Raw genomic sequence first — 16,053 nt, forward strand, 5'->3', positions numbered from 1 at the left:
TCACATCTTCATCATACAGAAGAAAAGTCACATGTGCATTTAAAGGAAACACTTATACACAGTTAATGTATTAACTAACATGAAATAACAATGAGCAATACATTTGTCACAGTATTTATTAATCTTCGTTAATGTTAGTTAATAACAATCCAACTGTTCATTGTGTGTTCATGTTAGTTCACAGTGCATTAAGGTGTAAAATACTTGAGTAATTTTACTTGATTACTGTACTTAAGTATTATTTTGGGGGATTTTTACTGTACTTGAGTACAATTAAAAATCAATACTTTTATTTAATTACATTTTTTAAGAAAAAAAAAAAGTACTTTTTACTCCTTACAATTTTATTCATAGTCAAAAAGTACTTCTTTTTTGGAGATCACTTCATTCTATTTTCCCTGGTTATTACCAAGCTGATGCCCAGTTTAATTTAAATGTTATTTATTCTGCCAATGAGATTCGTCTTCACATTCCATATAACTGGTCAGACATGTTCATTGGTCCTTTGGAAGTGACGTCATGACGGTAAAAGCATGTTTAGTGGATTGCTTAAAGCATGTTGCATACTGGCATTAGATCGTGGTCTTATAATTAAATACAATTAAATACAAACAGTTCTAAAGCAAATGGTTCATTCACTTCATGTTTTTAGAGATTAAAAGCCTGAACAAGAATCTCTAGTTTTCATTCTTGCTGTTACTTTTACTTCTTTAATACTCAAGTACAATTTTAATGTGGTACTTTTTTTACTTTTACGCAAGAACGATTCTGGCCAGATACTTTTACTTTTAATTGAGTAAAAAATGTTAGTACTTTTTACACCTCTGATTAACTAATGTTAACAAGATTTTAATAATGTATTAGTAAATGTTGAAATTAATATTAACTAAGATTAATAAATGCTGTATCGTTCATTTCTTAGTTCGTGTTAACTAATGAACCTTATTGTAAAGTGTTACTCGTTTAAATAAAATCTCGTCCTGAAATCACCTTTAGTTTGTCCAACCCAAATATCAGTTGCGGTCGCTTTGGTTCCAGTCAAGCCCTGAGTGAGTGAGTGAGTGAGTGATAGTTTGTGGTTCTGACCTGAAAGCTCTGAGTTCATGATTCACAAAGTGATTCATAAAGTGATTTATAAGTAACACCCCGTTGAGATCGTTAAAGAAACCAAACCTCAGAAACTCCCAGTGTCAAACCCTTATAAACACTGACCATAATAACTATAACAACACTTCACATGACTGTCTCTTTAATGCAGTGACTTTTACAGCAGAAACTTCTTAGTTTAGGTTAGTTTAATGACCTCAAATGTCAATGTTGAAAAAGGTTTTCTACACTTTTACAGTTTTCAATCAGAAATATTTGCTATAAATTGCTAGTAAATGTCCACAAATAATTACAAAGAAACCGCGAGTAACACGTTGAATTAAATATGAAAATGTATTTTTTATATTTACGGCTTTGAAAAATCATTTCCACAGTGTATAAAGACTATAATGAGTTAACATGCTTCAGTAAGACAATCATTTCAGTCCATACACACACACACACACACACACACACACACACACACACACACACACACACACACACACACACACACACACACACACACACACACACACACACACACACTTCTAGTACAAACAAGTGGTTTTGTTTCATTAATACAGTGTTTACTTTTTTCTTGCTTTACCCTGAAAAGAATGGAAGTGAACTGTGACAATATGCCCCACATTATAACATGACCATATTACAGATTAAAATATTATATGATCTAACATTTAAAAAAACATGATCTAATGATCTAATCAGAAATAAATAATAAAAACAGGCAAACTAAAATATTTAGTCAATAAAATATAATTATTGACTTTTTCATATAAAATAATGGCATTTTTTAATAATTAAAAATAAAGTATTTTTTTGAGTGTGACAACAAACACACAGTAAAACACAGCTATACAGCAGAGTTCAAAACATAATAATAATTACAGTTTTTCTTGATTGTTTACACACATTTTCTGAAAGCATGCCTCATATTCTCAGAACTCTACACACAAATCCAAAAACACACACACACACAATGGGCAAAACCCCTCAATTCTCCTGCAAAATGAAACTTTACATTCAAAACGATGTTATTTCTTCTCAAAATGGTATTTTGTTTTCAAATGACACACACAAACCATCATATGAATAGACATTTATAAGAACCAGTTGAACACTGATGTGCTCACTGTAAAACACTTCTTCTCCATTCATCATAATGACTTAGGCCTTTTTTTTGTTCAGTGTTACACTTACTACAGACAGTACATACATAAGTGTGTTGTAAAATATCTGAGAATATTGTTTTTATACTCAGAACACACAAATACACGGTAACAAATATATTTTATTTTTCCCACAAAAACATTGTACACAGTGTACATCCCAACCAACACAAAGTTGTACATACAGTGGTCTACAGTGGTCTACATACAAAACAACAGAAGAATTTACTGTATACAGTTACAGTAAAAAAAATGAAAAAATAAATCCAATGTTGGCATCCATTGCTCCATTGAAGAGCTCACCTGTTGAAGAGCTCACCTGTTGAAGAGCTCACCTGTTGAAGAGCTCACCTGTTGAAGAGCTCACCTGTTGCCCTTTTATGCTAAAGCTCTGATTGCTAATTGTAAAACTGTGTGACGGGTGTTTGCCCATGTGATGAGTCAGTGTGCATATCTGAATGGCAGTGTGTTCCTTGTGAAAACAAGAGATTTTCTGCATGAAAATTGTGCCAAAAGCAGAGAATTGTGTGTAGTGTTTTGAAAAAAGTGTGTTTTAGAACTGCAGTTTGAGTGTAAAGCAGGAATTGTGCTTGTAGTTTAGCAGAATTGGTTCAGGGGGTTGTTGAATGAGTTACATGTTGTGGTCATTGTGTCTCAAGTACCAGTATTTGTGTGTAAACAATTGAGAAAAACTGTAATCATTTCTGAACATTGACTCTCAGTCTTTATTCACCTTTTTCTCAGGGTTTCTCAATAGAATTCATAAAAGTATAGAATATAATAGAATAGAATATCATAGTTCTAATATGGGCTCATTGTAACAGTGTGACAACATGCCCCGTGGGATTTAAACGCGGCGAGTGTTTCTGTTAGATCAGCATTAAACACAACTATCTCAACTGTTCAGTAACAGATAGAAGATTACAATAATATCAGATTTGTCTCATTTTAAATTAGCAATAAAAACAGAGATGAAAAATTAACATAAGCAAGACATCTACTTTAGCTAGCCTTAAAGTAATGTTCAGTGATATCTTCCAAAGATTTCTTTTGTTTCTCTATATAGTCTTGATATGTCAGCTAGTAAATACACTAAGTTTCGTCATGCTGACATGTGTGGAAACATTTAAACCATGTGTTTTACAAAGAGCCAAGCTTTAGTTTTGACCCAATCACCCCTACTAGGCCTATACCTTCTAGGAACGTTTTGCAATTGTTGCTAAAACGTTATTTCTGAATGTTCTCTGAACGTTCAAAGCGTCCGTTAAGGAAACATTCCGTTTTATCATCTGCAAACATTATGGGAACGCTACTTTTGAATGTTCTCTGAACGTTCTGAAACAAGCAGTAGCCTAACATTTTAAAAAGCGCTAGACGAACGTACAACGATTCCCAAAAAAAAAAAAAAAAAGTTCCACGAACGATCTCTAGGCCTTCTGTAGCCCCGCCCCTTTTCAGCGCTGCGCTCGTTATCTTTTGACTTCCGGTCTGTATTTTCACAGCGATTTTGCGTGTTTATTAATGAACGGCTCGTTTTAAAATCTTCCCGGTCGACTGACATTTGTTAAGTCATCTGCTTTAAACATCACAGTCCTCATGATAACTTCCGTTAACTTTATATTAAGTAAATCCTCTTCAAAAGCTACTTACTCCTGGACAGCGATGCCATAGAGATATACAGAGCGACCGCAAAAACGCAAATTAAAAGACAATATTCTAAAGATGGCGGCGCCCTCGTTTCTCTGGCGCATAAGGTCTTATAGTTAGTATTAGTAACGTTTTGAGAACATTTTAAAGACAAGATAACTCTTAACGAACGTTCTATTAACGTTACTGGAAGAACGTTGAGAGAACCTTTTTTTTTTTTTGCCTGTGTGTGAAGGGGTTGTAATCTCACATTAAAATGATCCACTTTGCGGGTTTTGCTATTACCTCTGAAAGCAAATATTCTTATTTTTATGTGAAGGTGTGGGGTCGGATTTACCGTGAAATCCAGTCACGTGACCTGCATGCGCGCTCCCGAGCCCCGAGCCTCGTCTACTGTCTTCGTATGGGAACAGCGACCTGCAACTTATGACATGGACTTATGACTTATGCAACTTATGACATGGACTTATGACTTATGCAACTTATGACATGTCTGCTAACACTAAGAAATGACCTGCTCCCAGCACAACAGACTCCAACATAAAACTCCACATAATGATAAAAAACAACAAAAAAGTTTGAATCATAAACTAAAATAAATAATGATAACCTGTAATGAAATAGCAAGGTAAATTACAACATATATGAGACATGAAATGAATACAAAAGACTAAGTGCTTCAGAATGTTACTTTTATTTTATGTAGGCTACTAAATCTCCTGTCTAACGTTTGTCATCCCACTACTATTATATTGTTTATACTTCACAATTCCCGACACGTTCAGTACAGTAATGTTACTTACTACGGTCTTACTGTTATACTGAAATTGTTCAGTGTAGTTCACTAACCGGTTTCGTTTTTTTTTTACCGTACATTTACATATGTAACACCACATTACATAAGGCTAAATGCAGTCAATGTAACGTTATCATGGTACTACTACGAGCATGGAGCATTAGTTCAACGTCAAGCTGATAAAAGTAGCCTATTATTGTAACGTTGCAGTGGGAGTTTAACTGAGTTTCCAGCATGTTGTGTGATGCTTTCTCCGGTGTGTTGCGTCTCAGTCTGGCTCACTCAGTCTCATGAGTTCGAGCACGCGCACGCGCACGAGCACTCGCTTGTAAACTTATTGGTTGCAATCTGAAACATCGCCGCTAGAGGCCGCTGAAAACTACATATAACGTTCCCTGTTCGCTGGAAATGCAACTTATATATTACAATATAAATACCCCTTGAATTTAATTTGATTCGTTATAATTTGCTTATATATATTTTGATATTTAATACTTGTGAGTAATTATATTGCTTTTATTTTTTTTTAAATATATATTATAAGGATTTATTATGTCTTTGTTTAACAATGTGTTTAACAATTCATAAATTACTCATAGGAAATCTCTGAGGGAGTTTAAGGACTACAAAACTGTCTAGATTTAAAATGACATTTCTATAAGGTTTAATGTTATTCAGAAGGCAAAAACTAGCCTACATAAAGCTGCAATTATTTCTGAAACAAATTAATGGTATATTATATAATATATTATATTCTACATATATGTGTATATAGTTGCTTTGATAATACTTAATAATACATTGTAATTGAAAACTGTAACTATTATTACTTAATTGTAACTGTAGCTTGTTGACATCAGTCACTCAAAGCGGAACCTTAAACGCCGGTTTCCTCGGTTCGCACGGACTGTTATTATCGCTGCACCTCCAGCCGGAAACTGCACAAGCATGTCGCTGGTTTTAGACAGATATCAGGTTTATTGAAATCATTTCTGTATGGTTTATATTTGTATCAGTTCATATTGCGAAGGAAGTGTGTGTGTGACCGCTCATGGCTTCTCGAACAGTCTGTCAGATTCTTCAGCGCCGTAAGTCGATCACGATAAAACACACAGATGATCAAACTACTGACCTTCACACACACACACACACACACACACACACACACACACACACACACACACACACACACACACACACACACACACACACACACACACACACACACACACACACACACACACACACTGATGAAGAAGAAGAAGAAGATGATGATGATGATGTCTGGCTAATAAAACTACAACTAACTGTCAACTTCTCATTTAACAGAGTATCTAATTTTACTAATTTCAATGTATATTTATTATGCTGTTGAAATTCTGGAGACACTTTACAATAAGGTTCATTAATGTATTAAATAACATGAACTAATACTGAGCAATACATTTGTTACAGTATTTATTAAACTTAGTTAATAAAATTCCAGCTGTTCATGTTAGTTCACAGTGCATTAACTAATGTTAACAGATGCAACCTTTCATTTTTAATAATGTATTAGTAAATGTTGAAATTATTGTTCATTCTTAGTTCATGTTAACTAATGAACCTTATTGTAAAGTGTTACCGAACTATAGTGTATATTTAGTATAATATTTTATTACATTTCTTACAATAATTACACACACACACACACACACACACACACACATATATATATATACATACAATTTATTTAGTAATAGCTGTATATATATTCACTTTGTAATCAGAATAATCTCCCTCTGCTGCTAGTCTTATATATATATATATTACTTTATGGTTCTCTCTCTCTCTCTCTCTCTCACACACACACACTCTCTCTCTCTCTCTCTCTCACACACACTCTCTCTCTCTCACTCACACACACACACACTCTCTCTCTCTCACTCACACACACACACACTCTCATTCTCTCTCACACTCCCTCCCTCCCTCTCTCTCTCTCCCTCCCTCTCTCCCTCTCTCTCTCTCTCTCTCTCTCTGTATAATGTTGTGCTGAATGAATGTGTTGCAGGGCTGGCGTCGAGCGCAGCGGCCGCGCGTCTCTCGTCTGCTGATCTGCGCAGTCGTCGCAGCGCTCAGTTCTCGGAGGAGCAGAAGCGTCAGCGGTCTCTGTATCCGCGCACCGAGAAGATCGAGGTGACCCTGCGGGGGCCCGGCCTACAGGGGGCGCTGCTCGTCATGAACCGGGGCCAGTCCACGCCACACAGCTGCACGCGCCGTGAGTGTCTAGAGATCGACACACACCCGTCCTTTATAGCCGATTACAGTTATATGCATGCTTGTGGGCCCGATAACAGATATTTATGTATTGTTTTATTTCTGGTTTTGATAATTATGACATGCTGATCGACCCATATTGATGTTTTATAACCAATATCAATTATTTGCATGTTTATCTGCCTGATAACTGATATACAGAAGCAATATTTATTTATTGATTCTGTTTTTGATCATTATAACAGCAGCACTGCATATCTCTTTTGTGCATTAATGGCTGTTATGTTAAATAAAGTTTATTAATTAAGTAGGGCAAGATATGTTACCTTTGAACACCGTTGACTCGCCTCTCCGCAGACGCAGCGCTTTAATGCTGATCTTGGGCACAATTCTCTAAACGCACACAAGATGGCGCCATTTATCGGTGAATCCGATATTACAAAATCACTACCCGATTATGGGAAAATGCTTAAATATCGGGAAAATATTGGTAAACCGATTATCGGTCGATCTCTAATTAAAATCAACATATTATTGCAATTTTAAACCAATATTGTTTGGTTGCGTGAATATCTGGAAAAATATTAGTAAACCGATTATCGGTTGATCTCTAGTGGGAATCAGCAGTGTCTCTGATATTATTGCCATTTTAAACATTTTGCAGTATGCCGAGTTTTTCATGCAAAAGTCCCGAAAGAAAGTCCCTGTCCTTACTGACCTGAAGCCTCATGGCATTCACTGTGTAGTCAATAATCAGTGATGTGTGAAAACATTGTCCGTTTTTAACGCTTCCTTTCCGTGTGCGACTCAAATAAACCGCGTGCACAAACCGGTCCAAGCGTCCCGTCATGTTTTCACTCTCTCCTGTTTGTGTCAGACCTGACGGAGTGGCACGTGAAGAGTTCGGTTCTGGCTCTGGTGGACGGAGAACCGTGGCACATGCATCGACCTTTGACCCGCTCCTGTGACCTCACCCTCCTCACCTTTAAAGATGAAGACCCTCAGATGGTCAATCAGGTCAGTGTTTGCGTCTGCTGTAAAGACTGTGTGTTACAGAATAAGGTTCAATTCGTCAAACTCATCACGAAAGTGAAGTTACACTCGTCTTTTCTCCTCTATTGTGTCGTATATATCCGAGCGAAACGCTTCAGGAACAAGAACAAATGTGGGCGGGGCTTGATTGTGTCTGTGGGGAACTGATTGGATGGTTGTGGTTTGCTATTGGCTGATGTCATGTGAGTGACAGGTTATAGCCCCGCCCTCGTCATCAGAGAAGAGAAGAGATGCTGCAAGAGGAACTTGCTTTTTAAAACAATGATTAAAAAATTATAATGACAAATATCATTTTGCAACAAGTTATTTTTGCACAGCTTAAATATCTGGAAGCCTTGTACATTCAAGTTATGCTCCCATGTTAACAATAATGAGGATACTGACAAGAAATCAGTAGACTATAGTGAACTATACATTTTTGGTTGTGCACAATGCTAAATTCTAAACGATAGTTAATGCATTAAATATTGAGACCTTATTGTTACAAGTGTTACAATTTTCACCATAATCGACACATTAATGATTCTGAAGGCATAATGACCTGATGTGTGTGTGTGTGTGTGTGTTAGGCGTACTGGCGCTCCTGTGCTTCTCTCCTGGGTCATGTGCTCGACGGAGCGTTTAAAGACGAGTTTAGCGTCGAGCTGCTGAAGCTTCCTGAAGTGCCAGGTAAGACTGATCCTGTTAACTCTTCCTTCTCCTAATGTGGGCTTTGAATCGCTTGTAAATCTCTCGTTACGCTCCAGTAGCACCAAATATTGGATTCCATCTTTTTGTCAATTGGCACAGTTTTTATTATTATTTTATTTATCTGATTAAACACTGATTTGAGTTCCTCAGTTTTTTGAGTGAAGTAAAGTTCACACACAAGTTTGCCGGACCATCAGTTCAGATCAGCGAGGCCTGCGATCAGTCAGTGCCAAAAATAATGAAAACAACTTTATGAAAAGATTGAGTCCAATATTTGGCATTAATATAGAGCATAACCAGAGATTTATTAGCATTTTTTTGTAGGCTGGTCATTTTTGTGAAAAAAAAAAAAAACACAAATGTGCAAAAATGATCAAATTCGGTTACACAGTATTTTAAAGGACAAGTTCGGTATTTTACACTTAAAGCCCTGTTTACAGATCGTTTCTGATGAAATAGAACGGTTAAGATTAAAATTTGGACACATGCTGCTGTCCCGAGAATTTTAGGTTTATTTCGCTTTCCCCAAAACCTCCACAATGGGTGTATAACGCAAAACGCATTAAACTTTCGTTTACAAAGACGTGAAACTCACCGAGTGGTCAGGGGTGTTCACTGATATGCTCACACAAAAATCGCTGCAAAAGATGCTTTCCAACAGGTTTTATCGTAGTTTTTGTCCAACTCCATTGACTTGTATTGAAAGAGCTGTGTGAGGTACGGTATTACTCCGCCGTTTCTTCTTCTGCTTCTTCTGTGTATTCAATGAAATGCCAGCGGTTTGCTTGCATTTGGCAAAGGTGCATTATCGCCACCAACTGGGCTGGAGTGTCTATTATCAGAGAATGTCTAATAGGAAGAGAATTGGCACTCTCTGCTTACTTCCGGGTTCTGGATTGGTTGCAGTAACACGTCTCTGTCCATGCGGGGGCGCTCGCTCGCGAGTGCAGAATGAATGGAGGTCTATGGCGAAAAACCCTCAAAATCCACTTTTCTCAGGATATAATTTTTTGTCTAGTAATTTGAATGTTGTATTCGAACGGAGATGCAAAGAAATTACACATTGCTGGGTGTTAGATTTTTTAGAGCCACTTATTTGTTTTAAAAAGTCTTTTAAAATGTCAATGACGTCAGAATGCTGACGTCATTAGCAGAATGCTAGCGTGTTATGGGCAACAACAACTCAACCTGTAAGAAATCGAAAAGAAATAAGTACTCGTTCATTCAACTTTCGACCTATAACCCATGTTGAACTTGCAAAGCCTACAATAAAATCTGAGATTTCTCAACGGCAATCGGGTGAAAGAGACACATTTAGCCGTATAGCCCCATTGACTCCCATTCAGTCTGCACTCGCTCGCGATCACCCCCAGTAGAATTCTAATGGAACTGCAACCAAGATCAATACAATGGGGCTGAATAGGGAGTGCCAAGGCTCTCCGTAGACGGGCTCTGATATTATTCAAGCTCTCAACGGAAGAATCTACGGGTGTGAGACGTTTGGAAAAATAGGTCCACAGTTTTACAACTAATGGTAAAACACCTGTTGGAAAGCATCTTTTGCAGCGATTTTTGTGTGAGCATACCAGTGAACACCCCTGACCACTCGGTGAGTTTCATCTCTTTGTAAACGAAAGTTTAATGCGTTTTATAGAGGATTGTCCCAGTGCACCTATACACCCATTCTAGAGGTTTTGGGGAAAGCGAAATAAACCTAAAATTCTCGGGCCAGCAGCATGTGTCCAAATTTTAATCTTAACCGTTCTATTTCATCAGAAACGATCTGTAAACAGGGCTTTAAGTGTAAAATACCGAACTTGTCCTTTAAGGTGTCAGTAGCTGCGTTTCCATTACCCTATAAATTGTGCAAATTGAAATTGCGAATTGAAAATACGGCCAATGGAAACACGTCAATTTCACAAAAACTCCCATTTATCGCATGAGGAGGTTTTTCAGGCAATTTGAAAAAGAAATATTTCGCAAATCTGCAATGGAAACAGTTTTTGTGCATTTCCAGTCACCTGACGTAGACGACGCCGTGTGTTTGGACCAAGCGTGCCGCACAAGCCCTGAAAAGTGAAGCCAAAACGTCTCGATCGCCCCCCGGTGACTGGTCCTAGTATAGGTCATAAGCCCCGCCTCCCCATGTTATTCAACGGGACGTGAGACCAACTAAACAATTAAATTACACTTCAAATATCTTTTTTCCAAAGGTGGTTTCTTTCATTTGCTGTCGTTTTTATCACGCTGATGTAAGTTCAAGTGTCTGTTTCAAAAATAAGATGTTTTTTAGTTAGTTACGTGATGCGGTGGTGTAACGTCATGATTGACAGCTGTGATTGACAGGTTCTCGAGCGAAGTAGTCACTGAAGCACCAACGGACATTTTTTTCGGGATCTTCGGAGGACTGAGGAGATTGTATTTACTTTATTTTAACAAGCCTCTTGTCGTACTGCAATCAATTTTTTAAAAAGTGTGCAGAATCCACTCTCCCTGAGTGCATTCTGCGAGAGTGAGGGCAGAGCGTTGATTTCGCGGCTTTACTTCCTGCTCACTACTGCGCAGGTCTGGTCCCGAGATCGCTACTGCGCGGACTCAAGTTCCAATATGTCAGCGCCATATCGGGACTCTGGCGGCTTCAGTTCTCATCAATGGAAGAGAGCGAAGGGGCGTCGTCCATCTTTTTTTACAGTCTATGGTTTGGACAGAAGACGTTCTTTATTAAATTCATATAAGATGAAATTATTACAGGAATACTGGATTCTAAACCTCAAAGAAATGCCACAATCAAGAGCTTGAAGCAGAAATGAGGGAGAAACACCCAGAAACTCCTCATATGAGTCGCATGACATCGGCTAATGGAAACGCCGTCATTTCACAATTTTTTATCGATATTTAGAAAAAAAAACACAAAAGTTTTGCGCAAATCTGTAATGGAAACGCGCCTAGTGTTACAGTGTTATTATACATTTAAGTACTGAGTAATATTAATTAACTACATGTTCTTACTATAAGGTTAGGGTAGGGTTATGATTTGGTTGAGGTTTAGTTGCATGTAATTATGCATAATTTACTGTTATTACTGTTCTTTAGGAGCTTGTTATTCCCTGTATGAGCAGTGAAGTTTAGTCCAATGCGATAACATGCATAATGCGACAAAATAATGATGCTTCGGTACGGTGCGTTTGATATGTTTTCGGTACAGCACGGGAAAAAACAGACCATGTGTTTTCATACATTGCCGTTGGTGCATTTGGCAGACGCTTTTATCCGAAGTGAATCGCACAAACAAAAATGGCAGCGGTGAGAAAACCTGGGTTCAGAAAGCATCTGATCATAGAGACGTGGATGTTTGAACCAGATCTGAGATTAACCGGCATCACGTCGACAGATGAGTTATGATAGTTTGATTATAAAGTAAGATATTGGAGACTATAGACTAGATCTGTGTGAGACTATAGTTTGGATGAATCACATTGACATTACAGTGCAGAATGACTCTTTCAGGAGTATCCTGAATATTGTGTATCAAGCATTAATTCCACGTGTCATTGAACAAACACACATGCGTGTCGAACCCAGAGACCCGTACAGTGTGTGTGTGTGTGTGTGTGTCAGCTGTGATACTGAGACGATGTTCAGTGTTCTCCGGTTGTGTTTGCAGTGACCGCCGGTGCGTTCTGTTGTGATCTGGTTCTGGACTCGCGTTTGGACTCCTGGACTCCTTCAGAGGTCAGAACTGGTTATTAATATCTGACATCAGCAGTTATTGACATGCATCTGAAATCCTTGTTATATGTGCTTTGATTATTTAAAATTTTTTTTCCCAAACACATGCTTATTTTCATACATTTACATTCATGCATTTGGCAGATGCTTTTACACTACGTGAATTGCATTGCATTCAAGGTGCACATTTACATTTATTTAAAGCATCCCTGCAGTCAATCATTTTATCCCTTAAATGTGCCTTATTGTATCCTTAAAAATGCTGTGTGTCCGTGTGTGTGTCTGTGTGTGTGTCCGTCCGTGTGTGTGTGTGTGTGCGGGCCGACAGCATTCCTCCGCTCACGTGTCTGATGTGTGTATTGGGTTGCAGATCCCACACAGATTTTTGTGTTGAACCCACCCGGCCCCACCGCGCTGGAGAATGTATTGTTCTGTGTTTGGGTTAAGACGAGTTAAAGTTAGTTGGAAAAGTTCGTTTTTCCAAGTTAAGAACAAAAGTTCATGGTCATTAGAGCTGTGAAATGATTAATCACATCCAAAATGTTTGTGCTTACATAATGTATGTGTGTGTACTGCGTTTAATTATTTTGTATATATAAATACACACACATGCAGGTATTTTATTTAGGAAAAATTTGTTAAACTATATATAAATATATAGTCAGTATACACATGCAAATATTTCTTAAATATATACAACCATATGTGTGTATTTATATATACAAAATAATTATACACAGTACACACACATACATTACGTAAGCACAAGCTGCGATTAATGGTTTCACAGCCCTAATGTTAATAGAGCGAATGATCTGGTGTTTAATAATGTAAACATGAGCAGAAAAACATCATTCATGGAACGAGTTTCTGAAGCGTTTCAGTTGATGTTCGTCTAACGGTTTTCAAATGTAACAACTTGTTCTCGGAGAACATTCTAAAGTAACGTTCCGTAATGTGTGGAGAACGATACAGTGGAATGCTCCTTTAATGGTCACATGACCAAGATTTGTTTTTTTTTAAAACATCAAAAAAACTGGATGTTTTGAACATTCAGAAATAATGTTTTCATAAACATTCATAAAACTCATCTTTGATCCCCACAAATTGTGCAATCCACAATGACATATTTAAGCGGTTTTCTTTGAAAAAAAGAAAGTCTTCATGTCTTAAAGGGATAGTTCACCCAAAAATGAAAATTCTGTCATCATTTACTCACCCTCAAGTTGTTCCAAACCTGTATGAGTTTCTTTGTTCTGCTGAACACAAAGGAAGATATTTGGAAGAATGTTTTAATCAAACAGATCTCGGTCCCCATTGACTTCCATAGTATATTTTTTTTATAAATGATGACAGAATTTTCATTTTTGGGTGAACTATCCCTTTAAAATATCTTGAATGTAACTCGACACCCTCGCCTCATTTAGTATGCGCGGTTCTCTGAATATGCAAATGAGCCCCGCCTCCACTCACTCACTCAGCTCAGAGATCCACTGGTTGACGATCACACGTTGATCTGATTGGTTACAAGGTAGTTTGTGACGTCAGAAACACCAGCGATTTCAAAGCGTGTTTTTGAGACTGTCTTTGGTTCACTGCAGTTTTAAGGAGGAAATACTCAGCAATGGTGTCGACTTATGAACTTACACATGCTTTGTCTTAAAGCATATTAAACACACCACATAGACACAAACAACATTAAGAGCTGGATTTACACCACAGGGCGACTTTCAGATTAAACTGGTTTTAGTGCAGTGGTTGATTGACAGGTGAGTAAATGCATCGACTTCTGTGAAAGTGTTCGAGGAAATATGCATAAGTTATGCCAAATTATTGTCAGTTTTATTCATTTGTATGGCATTTTTGTGCTTCAAGCCACTGTTGAATTGCCAGTTTCCCCTCGAGACGTTAATTCATCATTGGTGTGACAGCATCTGTGGTGTGTGTGGTTGACAGGAGAATCTGCGCAGTTTAACCCGTGAAGTGCTGCAGCTCGTGAGCAAAGATCTGCCGTGGGAACCGCTGGATGTCTCTCCGTCTGTGGCGCTGGAGATCTTCTCTCAGAGCAGGTACACACACTCTCACACACACACACTCACTCTCACACACTCACTCACACACACTCACTCACACACACTCACTCACTCACACACTCACTCACACACACACACACTCACTCGCTCACTCACTCACTCACTCACTCACTCACTCACTCACTCACTCACTCACTCACACTCTCACTCACTCACTCACACACACACACGTCTGATTTGTTTGTGAATACATACAGAAACTTGATTTTGTTGAGGAAGTTTCTCGCTGAAAAAATATTGAAATGGAAATATTGAGAAAAATAATGGTTATTTTAATGAAAGATTTTGAGAGCATGTACAGTATTTCTACTCAGTATCATCACTGATCAATCATTCACAGTAAGATCGGGAATATTAAAGTAGATGAAGAGTTTGAACTACAGTAGAGTAATGTGTGTGTGTGTGTGTGTGTGTGTGTGTGTCTGCAGGTGCAAACAGGAGGAAGTCGAAGAGAGAGCAGCTCAAAGTCAGAATGGGACAGTGTCATTATACAGGTGAACACACACACACACACACACACACTCTCCATAGACGTAATGGTTTTTATACTGTACAAATCCGTCACACAAAACGTTCTGCATTTTTACATAAAAAAACACAGTTTAGCGAGCTGTGTGTGTGTGTGTGTGTGTGTATTCCTCAGGTGTGGTGATCATGTGACGCTGAGCGGAGGTCCTCTAGTGTCCCGCACGGGTCTGTGTTCGCAGTACGAGGTCACGAGTGTTCATACGCTGGGAGAGTGTGTGTGGGGTGTCCAGCGCAGAGCTCAGGGTCTCTCACTGCCCGTCAACCTGACCGTACGTACAACTGTAGTGGAGATGAGCAATTATAGATTATTATTTTATATATATATATATATATATATATATATATATAACTGTGAAATATACTCACTCACTCATATTCTCACATTATTACTTTGAATTATACCCATATAATTAATGCAAATGTATCACTGTGCAAAGCAGTTCAGTCTTCATGTTTGTGCTGTTCTGAGTCTAGTGTATTGTGCTCATCATATTTGTCTTTTTAGGCTAATCATAAAGTGTGGAGGAAGCTGCGGAAAAGAGCAGAAAGACTAGTAAGAAATCTGTCTGCATATGATCTTTAATATACGACATCACGTTAATATTCCAGCATCTTCACAATCTCGTTGTCTCTCATTATTAACTTATATTTGATTAATTTCTCTTCTTGCAGGTGGAGATTCCCTCGTCATCAACAGTGACCCCTCCTCTCACAGCTGAGGCCCCGCCTCTCACAGTTGAGGCTCCGCCTCTCACAGCTAAGGCTCCGCCCCCCACAGCTGAGGCTCCGCCCCCTCCACAGTAATCCACACCTCCTCTCCCAGTGTTCAGTGTTTGTATAATGTTCAATAAACATGTCCTCAACATGTATAAAATACACCTCGTTCTTTGTGTTTTTATGAGCGTCTCGCATGACGAGAACATCAAGAATAATTCCAGCGATTAAAGTGATTCATTCCTTTTGCTTCCAGCAGATAAATTAG

General features: G+C 38.1%; 1 protein-coding gene across 1 annotated transcript in view; it reads left to right on the plus strand.

The window, feature by feature from the left end:
• The first annotated feature begins 5,618 nt into the window (after window positions 1-5,618).
• Window positions 5,619-16,053, plus strand: part of mrpl39 (mitochondrial ribosomal protein L39) — a 10,559-nt gene continuing 124 nt past the window's right edge. The window contains exons 1-10 of the mRNA XM_084401975.1: window positions 5,619-5,807; window positions 6,773-6,979; window positions 7,856-7,995; window positions 8,601-8,700; window positions 12,386-12,453; window positions 14,407-14,519; window positions 14,972-15,037; window positions 15,187-15,340; window positions 15,577-15,624; window positions 15,744-16,053. The exon at window positions 15,744-16,053 is cut by the window's right edge and continues 124 nt beyond it. Of these exons, the coding sequence (XP_084258101.1) occupies window positions 5,771-5,807; window positions 6,773-6,979; window positions 7,856-7,995; window positions 8,601-8,700; window positions 12,386-12,453; window positions 14,407-14,519; window positions 14,972-15,037; window positions 15,187-15,340; window positions 15,577-15,624; window positions 15,744-15,875 (1,065 nt within the window). The 5' untranslated portion in view covers window positions 5,619-5,770 and the 3' untranslated portion in view covers window positions 15,876-16,053. The remainder of the gene's footprint in view (window positions 5,808-6,772; window positions 6,980-7,855; window positions 7,996-8,600; window positions 8,701-12,385; window positions 12,454-14,406; window positions 14,520-14,971; window positions 15,038-15,186; window positions 15,341-15,576; window positions 15,625-15,743) is intronic.

The sequence above is a fragment of the Rutilus rutilus genome, assembly GCF_951802725.1.
Source record: "Rutilus rutilus genome assembly, chromosome: 2".
Classification (NCBI taxonomy): domain Eukaryota; kingdom Metazoa; phylum Chordata; class Actinopteri; order Cypriniformes; family Leuciscidae; genus Rutilus; species Rutilus rutilus.